This window comes from Camelus bactrianus, chromosome 1 (genome assembly GCF_048773025.1).
Source record: "Camelus bactrianus isolate YW-2024 breed Bactrian camel chromosome 1, ASM4877302v1, whole genome shotgun sequence".
Taxonomy (NCBI): Eukaryota; Metazoa; Chordata; class Mammalia; order Artiodactyla; family Camelidae; genus Camelus; species Camelus bactrianus.
Genome location: NC_133539.1, coordinates 105,569,975 through 105,586,110, shown reverse-complemented (window position 1 = coordinate 105,586,110; position 16,136 = coordinate 105,569,975). Strand labels below are relative to the sequence as shown.

The window sequence follows — 16,136 nt, the reverse complement described above, 5'->3', positions numbered from 1 at the left end:
TGAGTGGTCGGTATCTCCCCACCCCTAGACTAGACCTTCATAAGATTCTATGCTTCTGTTTCCTAATTTTCCCTCTTGGGAAACTGAGACCCCTCCTCATATACATACCTACTACCCTCCACCTCCCAGCCATGCTCTTAACCCAATGGGTCTTGGACCAAGGTGATTATTTTGTGCCCAGGGGACATCTGGCAATGCCTGGGGGCATTCTGTTGTTATAACTGGCGTGTACTATTGCCATTTAACAAATCAAGGCCAGGGATACTGCTAAGCACCCTGCAATGCACAGGACAGCCCCTCACAGCAAAGAACTATCTGGCACGGAAGTCAGTAGTGCCCAAGGGGAGAAGCCTTGCCTCAAACCCACAGCCTCCCTCTCTTACTTTTTCTGGGCACTACAGCTATTTGCTGTTTTTTGTTTTTTTTCCTCCTTTGCCTTCTATACCCTACACAGAACAGGTGGGCAGTGTTGCTCAGACAGTAAGGAGGAAGCTATTCACCAAAGTAAATGCGATGCAATTTCACTCATACAAACAGTTTATTCAAAACAAAACTAATATTTATCATAACAGGGACTATTCTAGGCAAGTGCATTGAATGGTGGGGGAAGCTTATTCAAATGCAGATTCTTAGTCAGTAGGTCTGGGGTGGGGCCTGAGAGCCTGCATTTCTAACCAGCTCCCACAGCAGACAAACACTGGGCCTGGAACCACACTTGGAGTAGCAAATTTCTTGGCACTTAGGATACAGCAGCCAAAAAAAAAAAAAAAAAAAAAGCCCCCCTCCCCCTGCAAATAACCCTCCAGAACACAGACCCTTCCCTTGGGGAGCTTCCAGTCTGGTCAGAAGTGTATTGGACCCAAAGAAGGGTGGAGAGGCTGAAGTCAGAGGCACTCAGAGTCTTAGAAAAATGGAAGAGAATTTAGAGGCTGTCTAATTAAACATCCCCATTTTAGAGACTGGGAAACTAAGGCTCATGGTGGGGAAGCGAGGCAGTCAACTTGCTGTGGCAGCTCCTGGACAAGGCCGTTTGATCCCTATTCCCCTGAATCATCAGGGTCCTTAAGGATCTCTTAAGGGCAGAGCTCATCAGGGTGGGGAATGGCCAGCAGCTTCAGAGGTTGCAGGGGCGGAAGTCTGGGGACCCTCACTGGAGGGTCCCACTACTCTCGATGCAGGAAATCCTGATGATTTCCTGCTTCACTCATGTGCATCATGACACACCTGCCAACACTGGGATATATTTCGGAAGATACAAGATTCTTCCCACTGACCCTTTGTGTTTCTGCACGATTACATTTGTAGCAAGGATGAACCAGCGTAAAATCCTGGAGAAGTCAATTCTGAACGTGTTCAGTCGTTTGGTCAGGAAGTAGAAAGAGTAAACTCAAACTGAATTCGGCCAATCAAAACCACCTCTTCCTAACTGGGGGTGGAAGGACAAATCCTGAACACACACAAGGCTCCTGTCTGTACCTTTCAGGGCTCACCTGAACACAGCCATCGACCCAGAGCTCAGAGAACCGTCTGCTTGGTGTTGAAAGCAGTGTCTTCCCTCCACTGCTCATCCCCGGGAACAGAAACTTTTAAATTCATGCCAGTTCGATTGGAACACTAGCAAATTTCATGGAATAGCCAAAAAGAAGAGCAACAGCTGGTACATCAGGCATGAATAATATAACAAAGAAAGAAAAAAGAGAAACTTTTCATTAGCACTTTTTGATGTCAATTTATTATTTATCCCTTTGCCAATATTCAAACAGGCAGGCAGTCATAAAACATTCAAGAAGATCCTCTAAAATAGTCAAGGCCTCTGTTTTACCTCAGTTCCTTTTTAGAAACCTGGAAATCGGGAGTGCTAGCATTCATAGATTAGCTGTATTAGAAAAAAATATATATACTGTATCAAAAATATTGTTTGAGTATCACTACTTAGAAAGACTTTAGTTTAAATTCTATCGATGGCCAGTAGGCAGGTAGACAATGGTTCGTAAGGAAGATTCAATGTAAATCAGCAAAGTGCAGCTTCCAAATTCTTGACACCCTGACAGAGTGTTATTTTGTTGAAGCAAAGCATTGACAAAGCCTGCCGTTTGGTAATTAGCATCCTGTCAAGCCTCTCCAATCAAGACCGGCAAGCTGCATCTGGTCCTGGTTAGAAAAACACATTGTGGGCAATTCCGATCTGACCCTCAGCGGTCCCTGTCACGTGCAGAACCTTCAGTGCGCAGCCATAACTACCATTTACAAAATAAGATCTCTTTAACCAGAGGTTCTGAGAGCTCTTGTCTAACCCCAGTGACCTGACACACCATTTTAACTTCTATGATAAATGTCCCTCCTTGTGAGGTAGACATTTGCTCCTCCCAAAAGAAGGTATCTCTTCCTGGCACAGAAGACTCCTCAGAAACAAAACTGCTGTTGAAACAGACCAAATGAAAGATGGAAAAATGAACGAAAACCAAGACCTTAGCCGGCCTGTCCTCAGGAGGCGTTCAGTTGGGGAGGAGGGGCTGGTCCAGCCCATCTAACCTTCATTCCTCTCCGTGCTGGTGTCCCTGGTGTAGAGGCCGTGCTCCTTGATGTAGGAGATGACGGCATCCGGGAGCAGGTACTTCACGCTCTGCCCTTGGGCCAGGGCCCGCCTGATGTACGTGGCGCTGATCTCGTTCTGCACAGGCTCCCTGGCCAGGTGGATGTTGTCCCGGTACTTCTGCAGGATGGGCGAGCCCAAGATGTACCCCTTTGGGTCATGCCCTACCCGGTCCACGCACACCAAGCCGAACTTCTCCACTATCTCCTGGATGTGTGCATCTTTCCAGAGGTTGGGGGTCTGGAAGGTCTTCAGCACATCCGCCCCGCACAGGAGCTTCAGCTCAGGCACAGCTGGAAAAACAAGGGTGGATCCCAAGAAAATTACAGAGGGCTCAGGGCCTGGAAAGATAACATCATATTCTGTTTGAAAAATTCACAAACTGCTTTTCTTGGGATGTATTTCTTGGGAACTCAATGTCTCCGTGTTCATGACTTCAAAAGAAAAAGCATATAAATGAATCTGAAGCTACTTTAGGAACATACAGGTAGAAGTAATACTTTAATCAATACATCTCAATACATCGTTTGTTTAATATTGGCAAAGTGGCAAGTAATACAAAATGGATTTTTTTTTTTCAGGGTTATACCACAAGTCTGTCTGTGGTTGCTGGACCCCACGGCAGAGTGGCCCAAAGGGGGCTGTGCTGTACCCAAAACCCTGTCTTCTGATAGAAGATAAGGTTTTTAAATCCCTGAGACTAATAAGCTCCAACCCACACTGCCTTTCTCAAAATCTATTTCAGCCCTGACACGTGGTACTTTCATAAGGAAAATCTCATCATAAAGGTTAATTATAAAGGATCTTTGGGTAGCTAAAAGGTCTCTGAGAGCCCAGCTGGCGACCTTTTCATCTGTTTTCAATAAAACAAAGCTCTAGAACAACTGATCAATGTGGATAAGCCTCTGGCTTTGCTCTAACAGAGGATGATAAGCGTGATGTTAAAAGAGCTTTTATTGGTTGCTTACTCTGCGCACTATTGCTAAGTGCTCTCTGTGTGTAATCTCATTGGAGCCTCAGGACAATTTCATGAGGTAGGTGTTATTGGTGTGCCCATTTTGCGAAGGGGGAGACCAAGGCATAGAGAAGGCAAGTGGCTTGCCTGAGGTCACTCATTTAGGCAAAGTCAGGATTCAAATCCAGGCAGCCAGCCTCCAGCTGGGGCATTTGAAATTTCTGGGCTCTGCCGCCACCCACTGGCAGGAATTGGACATGCGCCACCCCTGCCTGGATTTCCCCAGTCCGATCCTGTTCTTGTCCCCTTTGAATGGGCTGCTCCGAAAAGGAAAAACCGAGTCCTCGCTAGAAGTAAGCAAGCAGGCTCTCTGGTCCTTCTGGAAGCCAGTGCTAGCTTCAGGGAATGGCAAAGGCTGGGCTCCCAGAGCACTGGCATCTCTCAGGCACTGTGAAACCTCAGCTGGGAGGGGCTTCAGGGATACCAGCCGCAGAGGGAAACCTACTGCGGAACCTTCCAAGGAATCTGGACCAGAGAGATGAGTTTACAAAGGAGCATCAGGCCAGAGGTGGACTGGGAAGTGAGAAGTTGTGGGTGTCACGGGGAGGTCGGAGTTCCAGCCTCCATCGGGCACAGGAGGAGGGCTGGAGCTGAGATCCTTCCTCCTCTGGGCCTCAGTCTCCCCATCCGTAAAATGGTGGCACTGGACCTGTTTGCTCATTTTAAAGCAGCAGATGTAATTACAGAAACACACTTCAAACTCTTGAGCAGCATAATCTTGGTATAATAAAATGATATTCAAACATTTATTCACGAATTCTCCACGGTGAAGAACTAAAACTCGAGAGCCAGACTCCTTGGATTCAAATCCTGGCTCTACCAGCAGACAGCTGGGTAACCTCAAGTTTAAAATGAAGATATTCACAGTACGTATCTCATAGGATTATTTTCGAATTGAATGAGCTTATAAATGTAAATATTTAGAACAGTGCTTGGAACAAAGTTAGTGTGCTATGTGTTAACTGCCATCCACCCACCTATTTACCTTCTTATCCAGCAATCCATTCAACACTCAGCGGAGTGTCTCCTCAGTGCCCAGCCTTTTAATATCAGTAAAACTGCATTTAAAAATTATTCAGTAACTTAGACTTTTCACTGATTTGGGCTGGTCCCATGCTTCCCACATGTATGGGGATTTGAGTTGTTCTGCATCTGCGAGGTTTTACTTTAATTTCTTATTTATTTGACTATTGTAATATAGCAAGAGACCAGCATTAGACCTTTCAAACAACTGAGTAGTTCTGTGGTCTTTCTATGGGGGAGGTTAAGTGCTGTGCACTGAATTCCAGGGTCTCCTGGAGCCTGGGGCACACCCCCCTGTTCCCACAGGTCAAAGGTTCCTCTTCTCCTGGTGGATTTTTGTGGGGATGACTTCCACAAGTTTGCTTCAATATTAGATACTGTTTGATTGATTACAAATGATTCACTCTGAGCCCTTTCTCAGAAGGGATAAGTACCCACCCCTGCCCCCTTCCCCCAAGTCAAAGGCATGTCTGTGGGGCTGGATCGATGCAGCACGTGTCTCAGACCCCAACTCTGTGCAGTCCCGTCATCAGGCCCTCCAGAGGCACCTACATTTCCCTTTCAAATCCATCCACATCACTGCTATCAAATCTGCAAACCGAGTGACTCTGACTGTCCAAGTCCAAAGACTGTAACTCTGAGGTTTTGAATAAAGGCTGCCAATTGCATTTGTCCTAATGGTGATACAGTGACATAAATAGATGTCCGTGGGTGTTTTAGGACAGTGTGCTCTGTCTTTGAATAGCTGCAGGCTTTAGAAAGCAGATGAAGCAGAGATTAACATAGAAAGTGGGAGAAGGGCCACCAGGACCTTCCCCTTTGAATGTCCAGCTGTCCCAACTCTTTGCCATCAAAGAGCACCAACCCTGAGGTCAGTCAGCCCTAGGTTCAAATTTCAGATCTGCAAGGGCCCTGGGATAGTTACGGCTGATGGACCTGTTAGGTGGGGATGATAAAGCCTCCTTTGGAAGTTATGGGAGCTGAGTGATGGAGAGAATGCAATGGAAATTTCCCGCTTAGAGCAGGAGATGAACACAGGCACAGAGAGAGGTGTGTGGAGTGTGGGACTTCTGGGTCCACACAGGACACCCGAGATGAAGCCAGGCATTGACAAATCTGAAGGGCGGCACCCAAATTAACCACACAAGGCCACCTGGAAACTGGTGGAGTGTCTGCTCTGGTTGTATGAGAGGAGAATCTTCTGAAGGTTGCTCGGCCCCATCAGCCAAGGCAGGGACCACCTTCACAGGAGACAGAGTCGGGGTGTGAAAGGACTGAGCCATCATCCATCCCACAGTGTGATGCTCTGGGTGAGTCCAAGGAGGACTGCAGATCACAGGAGTGATGGGCAAAGCCGGGCTCTGGCAGCCCAAAATGCTGAGCTCAGCTGCTGGTTTGCAGTCCCAGAGTAGGATAGCAGGCAGCAAAACACACAGCACACAAAATGGCCCTTAGGAACATGTCACTAGGAACATACAAGCAACCTCGTCAAATGCCAAACTTACGGTGAGAAAAACTCCACCTTCCTATTCTTAGTTGCTCTAGTTTTTTTCTTTTTCTGACTACAAACAAAATCTGTGTCAATTATGGAATGTATGGAAAATATTTACGTATTTAAAGTGGAAATTAACAACAGTTCTGCTTTCTACAAAAAACTCAATATTTTAGTGTATTTCTTTAGTCTTTTCTATTTAGACATGCAAATAGATATGAAAGTATATTTACACATTTTTTATGTACTTGAGATTATACAGTAATTGTATACTGATTGTTTTCCACTTACCTCCTAAGTGTTTCTCCCTATCATGAAAACCTTCTTCGGTAGATTCTTCATCGGATATATACAATATAACTTACTTACACATTTCCTTATACTTAAACACTGAGGATGCTTTTATCTGCCATTATAAAATTGGCTGTGATCAATATCTTTCTGCATAAATCTTTGTCCCAATTTCTAATTACCTCCTCAGCCAGATTCCTAGAAGGGGAATTTCTCAAGCAAAGGGCGCAGACATTTTTCAAACCCCTGATGTATTTTGGTAAATTAAAAAGCCCACTTTCTAAAACTTCCATTTTTAACAGTTACTTCGGATGAGGGCAAGACGAGTGGGATTTAGGGTCTGAACGGAGAGAAAGGGGGTAAGGAATAAACCCCTAACATCACAGGGCCAAGCAGAGCAGGCTAGTAGCCCCTGGAAAAAGAAATCTAAAAAGAATGTGGGGTGAGCTTTGGCGGAGGGAGGGGCTGGTTTCACAGGGAAGGTGGGTTCCAAACTGGGCCTCACAGGACAGACAGGTTTTCAATAGAGGAGCCAAGAAGGGAAGGGGGATGAGGGGTAGGCCAGGACAAGAGGCAGGGATTCTGGAAGCATCTGCAGAGAGGTGAGGTGTAAGAAGCTGGGAGCAACAGAGCGGCATTCCTCCCACTTCGCTGGCTGCCAGCTCCTTTCCGCTCCACTCCCTCTGGAGGCTCCAGCATTCCCCCACTGGCACGGAATGCCCAGCCCCTGTGTGCCTCACTCAGCTGCTCCTCTGCCCCAAACATCCCAACCCCAGATGAGTCTGCACCGTGATGCAGGGTCTCCTCCTCCAGACGGCCTCCCTGATCCATGCCTGGACTCACCACCATTCACAGCCTGTCCCCGGCTCAGGGCAGGGCTGGGGCAGGCCATCTCTGTTCTCAGCCAGCATCTCTGGAACACTCTTAGGTGTGATGCGGAGCCAGAGGTGATTCAGACAGAAGGCAAGGACTGAGCATGAACACTGTGCTGTGCTCATGACCTGGGGACAGGCAGGGAGGAGCCCATGCAGACAACCGAGGGGCGGACAGGGAGACCAGAGGCGTGTAATGAAGACTGCATGCACTGATTATATAGGACACTCTGTAACTCCTCCTTCCTTAGGTTCCTCCTCCAGTATCACTCCCCAGACTGGCGATAGAGCAAATCCCAGGACTGCCTATTAAACATCCAGACTCCCAGGCCCCGTTCCCTGCTCAGGAGGTCTGGGGCGTGGCCTGGGAATTAGTGTTTTTAACCAGCCTTGCAAGTGATTCTGCTGTGAGCGATCCTTTGACCAGCATTCAGTATATCCTTTAGGGCCTGGTGGGATATTCAAGTCCTTTTTATTTTTTATTTTGTTTTAAAATAATAATAATAATAATAATAATAATAATAATAATAATAATAATAATAATAATAATAATAATAGTAATAATAATTTAATGGAGGTACAGGAGATTGAATGCAGGACCTCATGCATGCTAAGCATGCACTCTACCACCAAGCTATACCTTCCCCTCTTTTCAAACCCTTTTAGAAAAGCATTTCCCAGTCTGTGTTCTGGGGAGCACCAGTTCTGAGAAATACTAACAATGCATTAAAAAGAGTCCTGTGGTTAAAAAGTGGTAAGAATGCCTGAGACCTATTCCCCTTTCTTACAGAGTCACAGTACACATGAACACAGTAAAGGCTCTGAAAAGTTTTGCAGTAAAGACGCCACTTTAAGTTTGTTTAACTGTGAAATTCCAGAGCCCTTCTGATCTGGAAATAGTGTCCCACTAACCAAAGTTGGGAGAGCTGCTTTAGGAAACCCTGCAGATGAGCCGGCCAGAATTTCAGCCCAGTGGGACCAGTGATTCCTTGCCCGCGCGCATCCTGCCTCCCATCGCTGGTGCTCCTGTGTATTTGCACGAGGGGCTGTGCATCTGACCCCAGGTACCAGAGCTGGCGTGCAGAAGGGAGGCACCCGCAAATCACAGCTGACACGGTTCTGTCAAACACCGGCAGCTGACAACAGGGTAGAAACTCAGGACTACAAATTAGAAGGATAATCCAAATTGACTTTAAATCCCTTAAAAATAAGTTTCCTTTTCTGAGTAAAACATTGAGTAACACTGCTCTGAAGTATTAGCCTCTCGATTTAAGGGTTATAATGGCACTTTTTGTATTCGAAAAGGCTGAGGTTTTCCAAAGCAGCCCAGCAGAACCCCGCAGTTTATCCCTGACTGTAATCCAGGTCATAAGCACAAGTCACAAGGGGAGGTAAACTCCCTTGGGGGCAGAAAATCCCAAATTAGTGTAACAATTTACAAGGGATGGTGGCAGATTGCTTATTTTGAACTTCTAACACGAGAAGCCAAGCAGGTCTCAAAAACTTTTATCTGTGTCCAGGGGGCTGTGACTCCCGTCTGTTCTCGCCGGGAACCATGACATCTCACCCTCCCACGGATGAGGGGGTCAGCACCCACCTGCGGGGGCCGGGGAGGCGGCCCTGCCTTGGTCTGCGCCTTCTGTCTTGGGCAGAGATCTGAGCAGTTCGCTGCGATGATGCCTGTGTTGTAAGCAGAGGGGCTCAGGGTGTGTCCGTGCCACCTACAGTCCCCCAAAGCCACCCAGGGCGGGTCTCTGATTTTAAGCCTCAACCTGCTTTTGTCCATTTTAGGCAGCTCATTCCACAAATATTTGTTGAGTGCCTACTGTGGGCCAGGCCCTATGCCCAGGGCTGGGACCTAAAGCAGACAGGGCTGGGAGCTCACAGAGGGCCCTATCTGACAGCTCACTGCCTTCCCTGAGCCCTGCGGAGGGAAGGAAATGGGCATATTTCTACTCTTTCAGTATTTCCTTTCAGTATCTCACTTAAAAAAAAAAAAGCTGAATAGGGATTAAGGACCTGGGCTACTAGAATCAGATGGACCTGAGCTCATTTGTAAAGCTGGGATAATACACCTACTTTTTAGACTTTTGTGATAGTAAATGAGCTACCACACAGGAAGCACTGGCACAGTGCATGGCCTACAGTTGCTGCTCCAAAAGGATGCTCGCTCTTATTGGAAGCTAGTACTTCAGAACTTGACAGGGTGATGGCTCAGAGCCTGGCTTGGGGCCAGGCTGTCTGGGTTGAATCCCAGCTCCCCCACCAGCCAAATGTGGGACCCTGGGTGGGTGGTTTCCGGTCCCAGCACCTGCAAAGTGAGGAATGATGACAGTGCCTGCCTCCAATGGGTGGTTATGAAGATGAAAGGAGTTACACATGCAACGTGCACGAAACGACGTGCAGCACAGAGCAAATCTCATTACGTGTTAGCAGTTCAAATATGATCTGACTTACACCAATTTGGCAGGCCTGGCTCTTTCAGTAATCTGTCTTCTGCAAATCAAGAGGTATCCGTGCCTTCTTTTTTTTTAATCAAGCACAGATAATCATTACGTCTTGTATCAATTTGATCTTCAATCTTCCACCAGCTGTAACATGCATCTACTGGAGCTGTGTTTGGGAGGGAGTAGTGCCTGGTATGAACAGCAGGTGCTTTGTAGCCAGAGTGGCCAGGTTCAAGTTTAGGCTCCCCTGCTTGTATGACTCTGGGTGAATCACTAACACTCTCAGAGCCTCCTTGACCTCTGTTAATTGGTCAGGAAAGTTAATGCCCGCCTTGCCTACACTGGGATCACAAGACCATGGAGGAGAAGTGCTTCTTCCTGGCTGGGCAAGTGGCTGATGCTGACTGTCACTGGGAGAAGGTGCAGTGGAAAGGTCATGTTCTAGAATGAAATGGCCTGGAATTCTGGTTCCAACTAGCAGTTGTGGAATCTTGGTGTTCCACGGGCAATCTGCCTCCAGTTTCCTTATCTGTAGAATGGGGGATGATACAGGACCACTCCAGAGAGCTGTTGTGAGGGTGAATTAAAGAGCTTAGCTTGTAAACTGACTATAATTCAGTAAAAATATATATATTAAAAAAACAAATCTATGTATGTTCATGTATGACTGAAGCATTCTGCTGTACACAAGAAATTGACACAACTCGTAAACTGGCTATACTTCAATAAAAAAATATATATTAAAGAGCTTAGCACATCCCCCACACAGAGTGTGCCAAATCAACACTAGCTGTTATTAGCATCATTACTCTCAGTCTATCTTCCCTACCAGACGGTGAACAGGGAGCTCGTTTAATTCATCCTTATATTCTTGGTCCTGAGAAAACTGCTTACCTAAAGTCAGCAGAATTCAGGAATGGTAGAAGGGGTGGATAAATAAATATATTTCATTCTGGTCCAAAATCCTTCCTGATGCTGTCAGAGACTCAGCTGAGTCTTCTTAGGGCCTCGCTGGATTCGTCTGTGTTTCCGTTATTGTCCTATTGCTTTGGTTTTGGTAAATGTCATCTCTGAGGATTCAGTCCCGGGTTAGTCTGGAATCTCGCATTGGACTGAAGTAGGTCTGAGTCTCACCTCCACTTTCTAACTGTAGGACTTTGAGTATGTTGCTGACCCCTTTAGAGCCTCCATTCCCTCATCTGTGTAATGCAGTCAAACCCACCAATTGCTCAGAGTTGCTGAGCTGACCAGATTTTATACACCTGACACACATAGTAGGTGATCAATAAAAGGTGGTACTATCATTTAATTTTATTTACCTTGAAGCCCCTAGTTCAAGTCGACCCTACTTTGTTTATTAGCTGGAGCTCTGAACGCTGGTGTACAAATGATTACTTTCCGTGCCAAATACATCTTCCTCCCAGACTTCCACTCTGCCTTTGTGGGGCAGTAGTCACTGCTTCCTCTCGTTGCCTGCCTGAGTGGTACCCTGGGCCTGATGACTGACCCTGGAAGCATGTTCTCTGTGTCCTCAGCAGCCCCTGTGCTCCAGGGATGCTCAATCAGAGAGTCATTGTGGCAGGAGCAATGTCAGCCACACTGTGTTCCCACCAGTAAGATGACTGGTTTTGAAGATGGCCCTAAGAGTGGCTTCAGAGTCCAACAGCCTGGGGTTCCACCACGAGCTTATTTGTTGTGTGACTGTGATTAACTCTCTGAGCCTCAGTTTCCTCATCTGTAAAATGGGAACATGATCATGTTTGCAAAGGGGTACATGAGATGCTGCTGCTGATTTGACCACATCAAATGGCATCGTGACAAAGGACCTCCCCCCAAACATGGGGAAAAGGAGAGCGAAAGAAGTTCCTAAATGCCCGAAAAGCACGAAAGCTGGCTCATATTAAAAAAAAAATAGAGTAAAAAGAAGCAATCTGACAAAGAGAAGAATATTCAATAAACCCTAGAGTGAATTTAGTTCATAGTGACGTACATCACTGTCACCATGATGTGGAGCCACTGCTGACTCCACCAAGAAGACACTAAATGGAGCAAAGGGTGCGGTGGGTTTCTGCTGTGCTGCTAGAATCACCCAACTTTACAGTTTCAACTGGCTTTTCAACCTTAAAAAAATGCTTTTGGTAATTTTAGGAAAAAAAGTAATGAAGCCCACTACAAATATTGAAAAAAAAATCATAATCAGCTATCTGCTAAAATGGTGTCGACTGTATCACTGGATTCACAACCTTAGCTGCACAAAATAAATTATTTGGAGATCTTTAAAAAAATAGTCACATCTAGACCCTGCCCCAGGAAAACCATAATCCTGGGGTAGGGAAGGTGGAGCATTTGCAAAAGCTTCCCAGGACTGAGACCACTGGTATTAATCATAAGCACGGTTCACACACTTGGTGACTGAGGCTGGGGGGCTCAACCCTGGCCACGCATTAGAATCACCAGGGAGCTCTTAAAAATCCTAATGCTCCATGCTGGACCAAGGACATCCCAGCCTCTGGGGTAAGACTCAGGCTTCAGTGCTTCTGAAAGCTGCCTAGTTGATTCAATGCACAGCCAGGGCTGAAAAGCACCAGGCTAAGGGATACAGTAAAAGAAGAAAAAGAATGTGTCCAGGAAAATCTTAGGCCTGCATTTTGCAACAGAATATTGATTATGTGGTACTGTGGTCAAATCCTGTTTATCCGTGAATGGCTTATCTGTTCTGAGGATAAATTACGGGCCAGGGTTAGTGATGCAGGGAAGGTAGCTAACGTGATTAAGCACCTACTATAAACCAGGTTTTTCCTACATCATCTCACTTAATTCACACAGTATGCCAGTGAAGTAGGCGGTGTCATCCCCATCTTATTAGGTGAGGAACTGAGACTCAAAGAGGCTAACTCACTCACATCAAGTCACTTCGCTAGTAAATTTGGCTCCAAGATCTGGGTCCCAGGCCACACTACCTCCACGGGGCAGAGAAGGAGAGTGTTGGTTTGTTTCTAACTATGTGTTAAAGCTAAATGATTTGCTGGGTGACCTGTTTTGTTTCCACTCCTATCAGCCTAGATAAATGGGAGCTGACTATACAGATTGCTTATTCTGAAAGGACAATTTGGGTGTAAATTTGTCCCTTATGTTAAAAAAAAAGAGCAAACACCCTAACAATTATTTCATATTTGCTCCCCTTTAATTTGGCAACAGGTTTTGAAGTTGCACTGTCTGCTTCTAGCTGTTTCTTCCCTTGCAAAGGGTAAGGAATAAGAACCAGGATATGGAAACTAAATGTTTGCCTTTTCTAAACAGGTATATATTTTTCTCCCACGTGACTGTGAAGATAAATAAAAAATGAAAACCCAAACAAATTATGGGCAGGCCTGCCAGTTATTCAACCTCGTCACTTGTGTCTCCTCTTCCCTGACAATCCTAGTGCTTTCATACAGATAAAGGCACAGCCGAGAGTTTGCAATCCCTTGAGCAGAGCTGGCTGTCATTAGCGACAGGCAGGCCCCCCTCACAATCCCCTCTGACAGCCAGGACAGGTGGGACTTCCTGCTTTTCTAGAAAACTCCCAGTAAAGTTTCCCAGACACAAGTCAGTGACCCACTGGTCTAACATACAGGGCTGGCCGGGGCTTTTAAACAGCTACTGTACTTAAGCCGAATGCTGATAGTAATTTCAAGAGAAAAAAAAAAAATCCTGTGTAACTACTTCTAGATTCATAGTCTGTTTTTCTAAGTCGAGATTTATAGAACCCAGAATGTGTACAATTAGAAAAGATGGCCTATTATGTAAATACAGGTTTCAATCTAGTCAGTTATGACCATAACAAAAGGTCTCACTAAATACGACTAAGTGGTTCTGGGTCAGAAAAGTGATTTACATTTTCTTAATCCTCATTAGGTTGTATTGTCCCCATTTTGCAAATGACAACTGTGTCCCTGAGAAGCTGTCATGCACCTAATGTCACACCGCTACTAGGTGGTGGCCCTGGAGCCCGGTTCCTGCAGCCCTTTAAAACAAGATTGGGTGTTTTCACAAAGTGAACCCTGAAGGGCAGTGGTTTGAGATTGTTTTCACTCAGGACCTCCTTGAGAATGTGAATCTGTTGGTCTCTCCTCCTTTAAGGGGAAACACTTTTCAGATTTGGGTGAGGTCTGGCTGAAGCCCCCTCGACAGTCCATCCCTGCCCTCCACCCCGCGGGCTCTGCAGATGTGACCGTGGCCCCTGCTTATCCCATGAGCACGTGCCCACCGGTACCTCAGCACCTTGACCGTCTCCATCCACTGCGTCTGCTCGCTCTCCCAGGGGTCTACTCGGATCCAGTCGGACGTCTGCAGGGCCAGCCGGGCCATGGCCACCCGGTGCCGGGCAGCGGCGAGGTCTTTCTTCCCGTAGTGGTCGTTGACCGGAGAGATGATACCCCCGATCACCTGGTACCTTCCTAGGCGGGGAGAGCAGTGGTGTTCTGGTACAGGCTCGCCACCTGGCAGCGGGAATTCAGCCAGGTGCTAACAATCTCTGGGCCTCATCCCAAGTGGGAGCAGACCCTGGAATTCTTTCCTGGGTGGGCCAGCTCTTGTGGGCCTGGTAAATGCACTTCAGGAACCATGTGCCTCTCCTCCAGAGACTTCTACAACCCAGGGGAGCCGAGAAGAGGCTGTGAGGGTGGAGCCCAGTCAAGGCTCCCAGACAGCAGTGCAGACAATTAGGGTCGGAATATGTTGGAAGAACATGATGGCTCCCCGCTGTGTGGGACTGACAGGGCCCTGCTGTCCTCTAATCATGTGCGGGGCAAGAGTTACACATCTCAGCCCAGATAGGGGATTTCATGGATCAAAGATGGAGGGATGGGATTTAGCCTGAACCATGTGGATGGGTAATGTGACCCACTGCACAGGCTCACTGTGGGCTCCGGAGGACTGTGCTGCTCAGGGGACAGAAGGCCTACTCTGGAAAGGACGTGGGCTGTCTGATGGGCGATGCTCATGGCTCAGGAGCTGGAGAATGAGGCATTTTAGGCTTAGAGCTCCAGTGAACTGTAGAAGCTACAGAGAATCATCACGGAAAGAGTAGGAATGGGACTCAGAGAGATATGGAGTGGGCCTCGGGTGGAAGCTCCAGTTCCATCCCTCACTAGGATGCCTCAGGTAAATTACCAAACTATTGGAAAAAATAAAACGTTTAGCCATTTGAAGTTCAGTTTGCTTATCTGTAAAATGGGTTAATAACTGCTTCGCAGGACCTTATGTTAAAGATGAAATTAGATAATGTTTATGTGGTGAGATAATATTTTGACTTAGTATATGATATATTAAAAATTGTATTATAAAATTTAACATGCACATAAAAGGGGATAAAACACATATGGGTTTGACAAAGAGTTATAAATTATAAAGTATATCCTCTTTTAATCATCACCTAGATTATGATACAGAAGTTCCCTATCACAGCCCCCACACTCTGATGGAAGCTAATCACTGTTCTTACTTTTATAATATTAATTCTCTTGCTTTCCTTTATAGCTTTACCATGTATTTATACAACGTTAAAAAACAGATTCATTTCACCTGCTTCGGAAACTTTTATAAATGGAATCATACTGAACGTATTCTTTTGTTAAGCTTTTTTCACTTTGTTAGTAAAATTAATGTAATCCAACCAGTTTCATTGCTGCATAATGTTCTATTGTGTGATTCTATACCAAATGATTGATTCATCTCATTCTTACTGGACTTGGTTTGATTATGGCTTTAGACAATCACAGACAATGCTGCTATGAAAATCCTCACACAAGTCGCCCTGTGCACACAGGCATCTATTTCTTAGGATACGTACCTAAGGGTGGAACTGCTGAGCCATTTGGTAGATGTGTTTGCAGCTTTACCAGATGATGCCAAGCAATTTCTAAAGTGGTTGTATATATTAACCTTCCAACCAGCAGTGTTTGAGAGTTTCATTTGTTCTGCACCATCGAGCAAATAACCAGACAGGGTTACTGTCAGGATTTTCCCATCTGATAGACGTGTAGTTATACCTTATTGTGGTTTTTATGTTCATTTTCCTGCTTATCAAGGAGCCTGCACATTTATTCATAGATATTATTAAATATTCAAGCTTAATTATTTTTGTGAAGTGCCTGTTCAAATCATTTGCCCGTATTTTGGGTTATCTGCCTTTTTATCGATTTGTAGAGTTCTTCACATATTCCAAATATTAGTCCTTTGTTGGCTGGTTATTATGTGTCACAAATGCCTTCTCTCACCTGATGGCTTGTCTTACTGTTCTTTTGATGGGATCCTTGGAAAACAAATGTTCATAATTTTTATGTAATTGAGTGGTCAGGTTTTTCTTTTACGGCTAGTGCATTTTGTGTCATGAAGAAATTTTTCTATATTATCTAATAAA

The 16,136-nt window shown here is 45.8% G+C and overlaps 1 protein-coding gene across 1 annotated transcript in view; it reads right to left on the bottom strand.

Moving 5' to 3' along the window:
* Positions 1-1,716: 1,716 nt before the first annotated feature.
* Positions 1,717-16,136, bottom strand: part of NMNAT3 (nicotinamide nucleotide adenylyltransferase 3) — a 103,003-nt gene continuing 88,583 nt past the window's right edge. The window contains exons 3-5 of the mRNA XM_074370560.1: positions 13,989-14,172; positions 8,884-8,966; positions 1,717-2,886 (exon numbers count right to left, since the gene is read on the bottom strand). Of these exons, the coding sequence (XP_074226661.1) occupies positions 2,528-2,886; positions 8,884-8,966; positions 13,989-14,172 (626 nt within the window). The 3' untranslated portion in view covers positions 1,717-2,527. The remainder of the gene's footprint in view (positions 2,887-8,883; positions 8,967-13,988; positions 14,173-16,136) is intronic.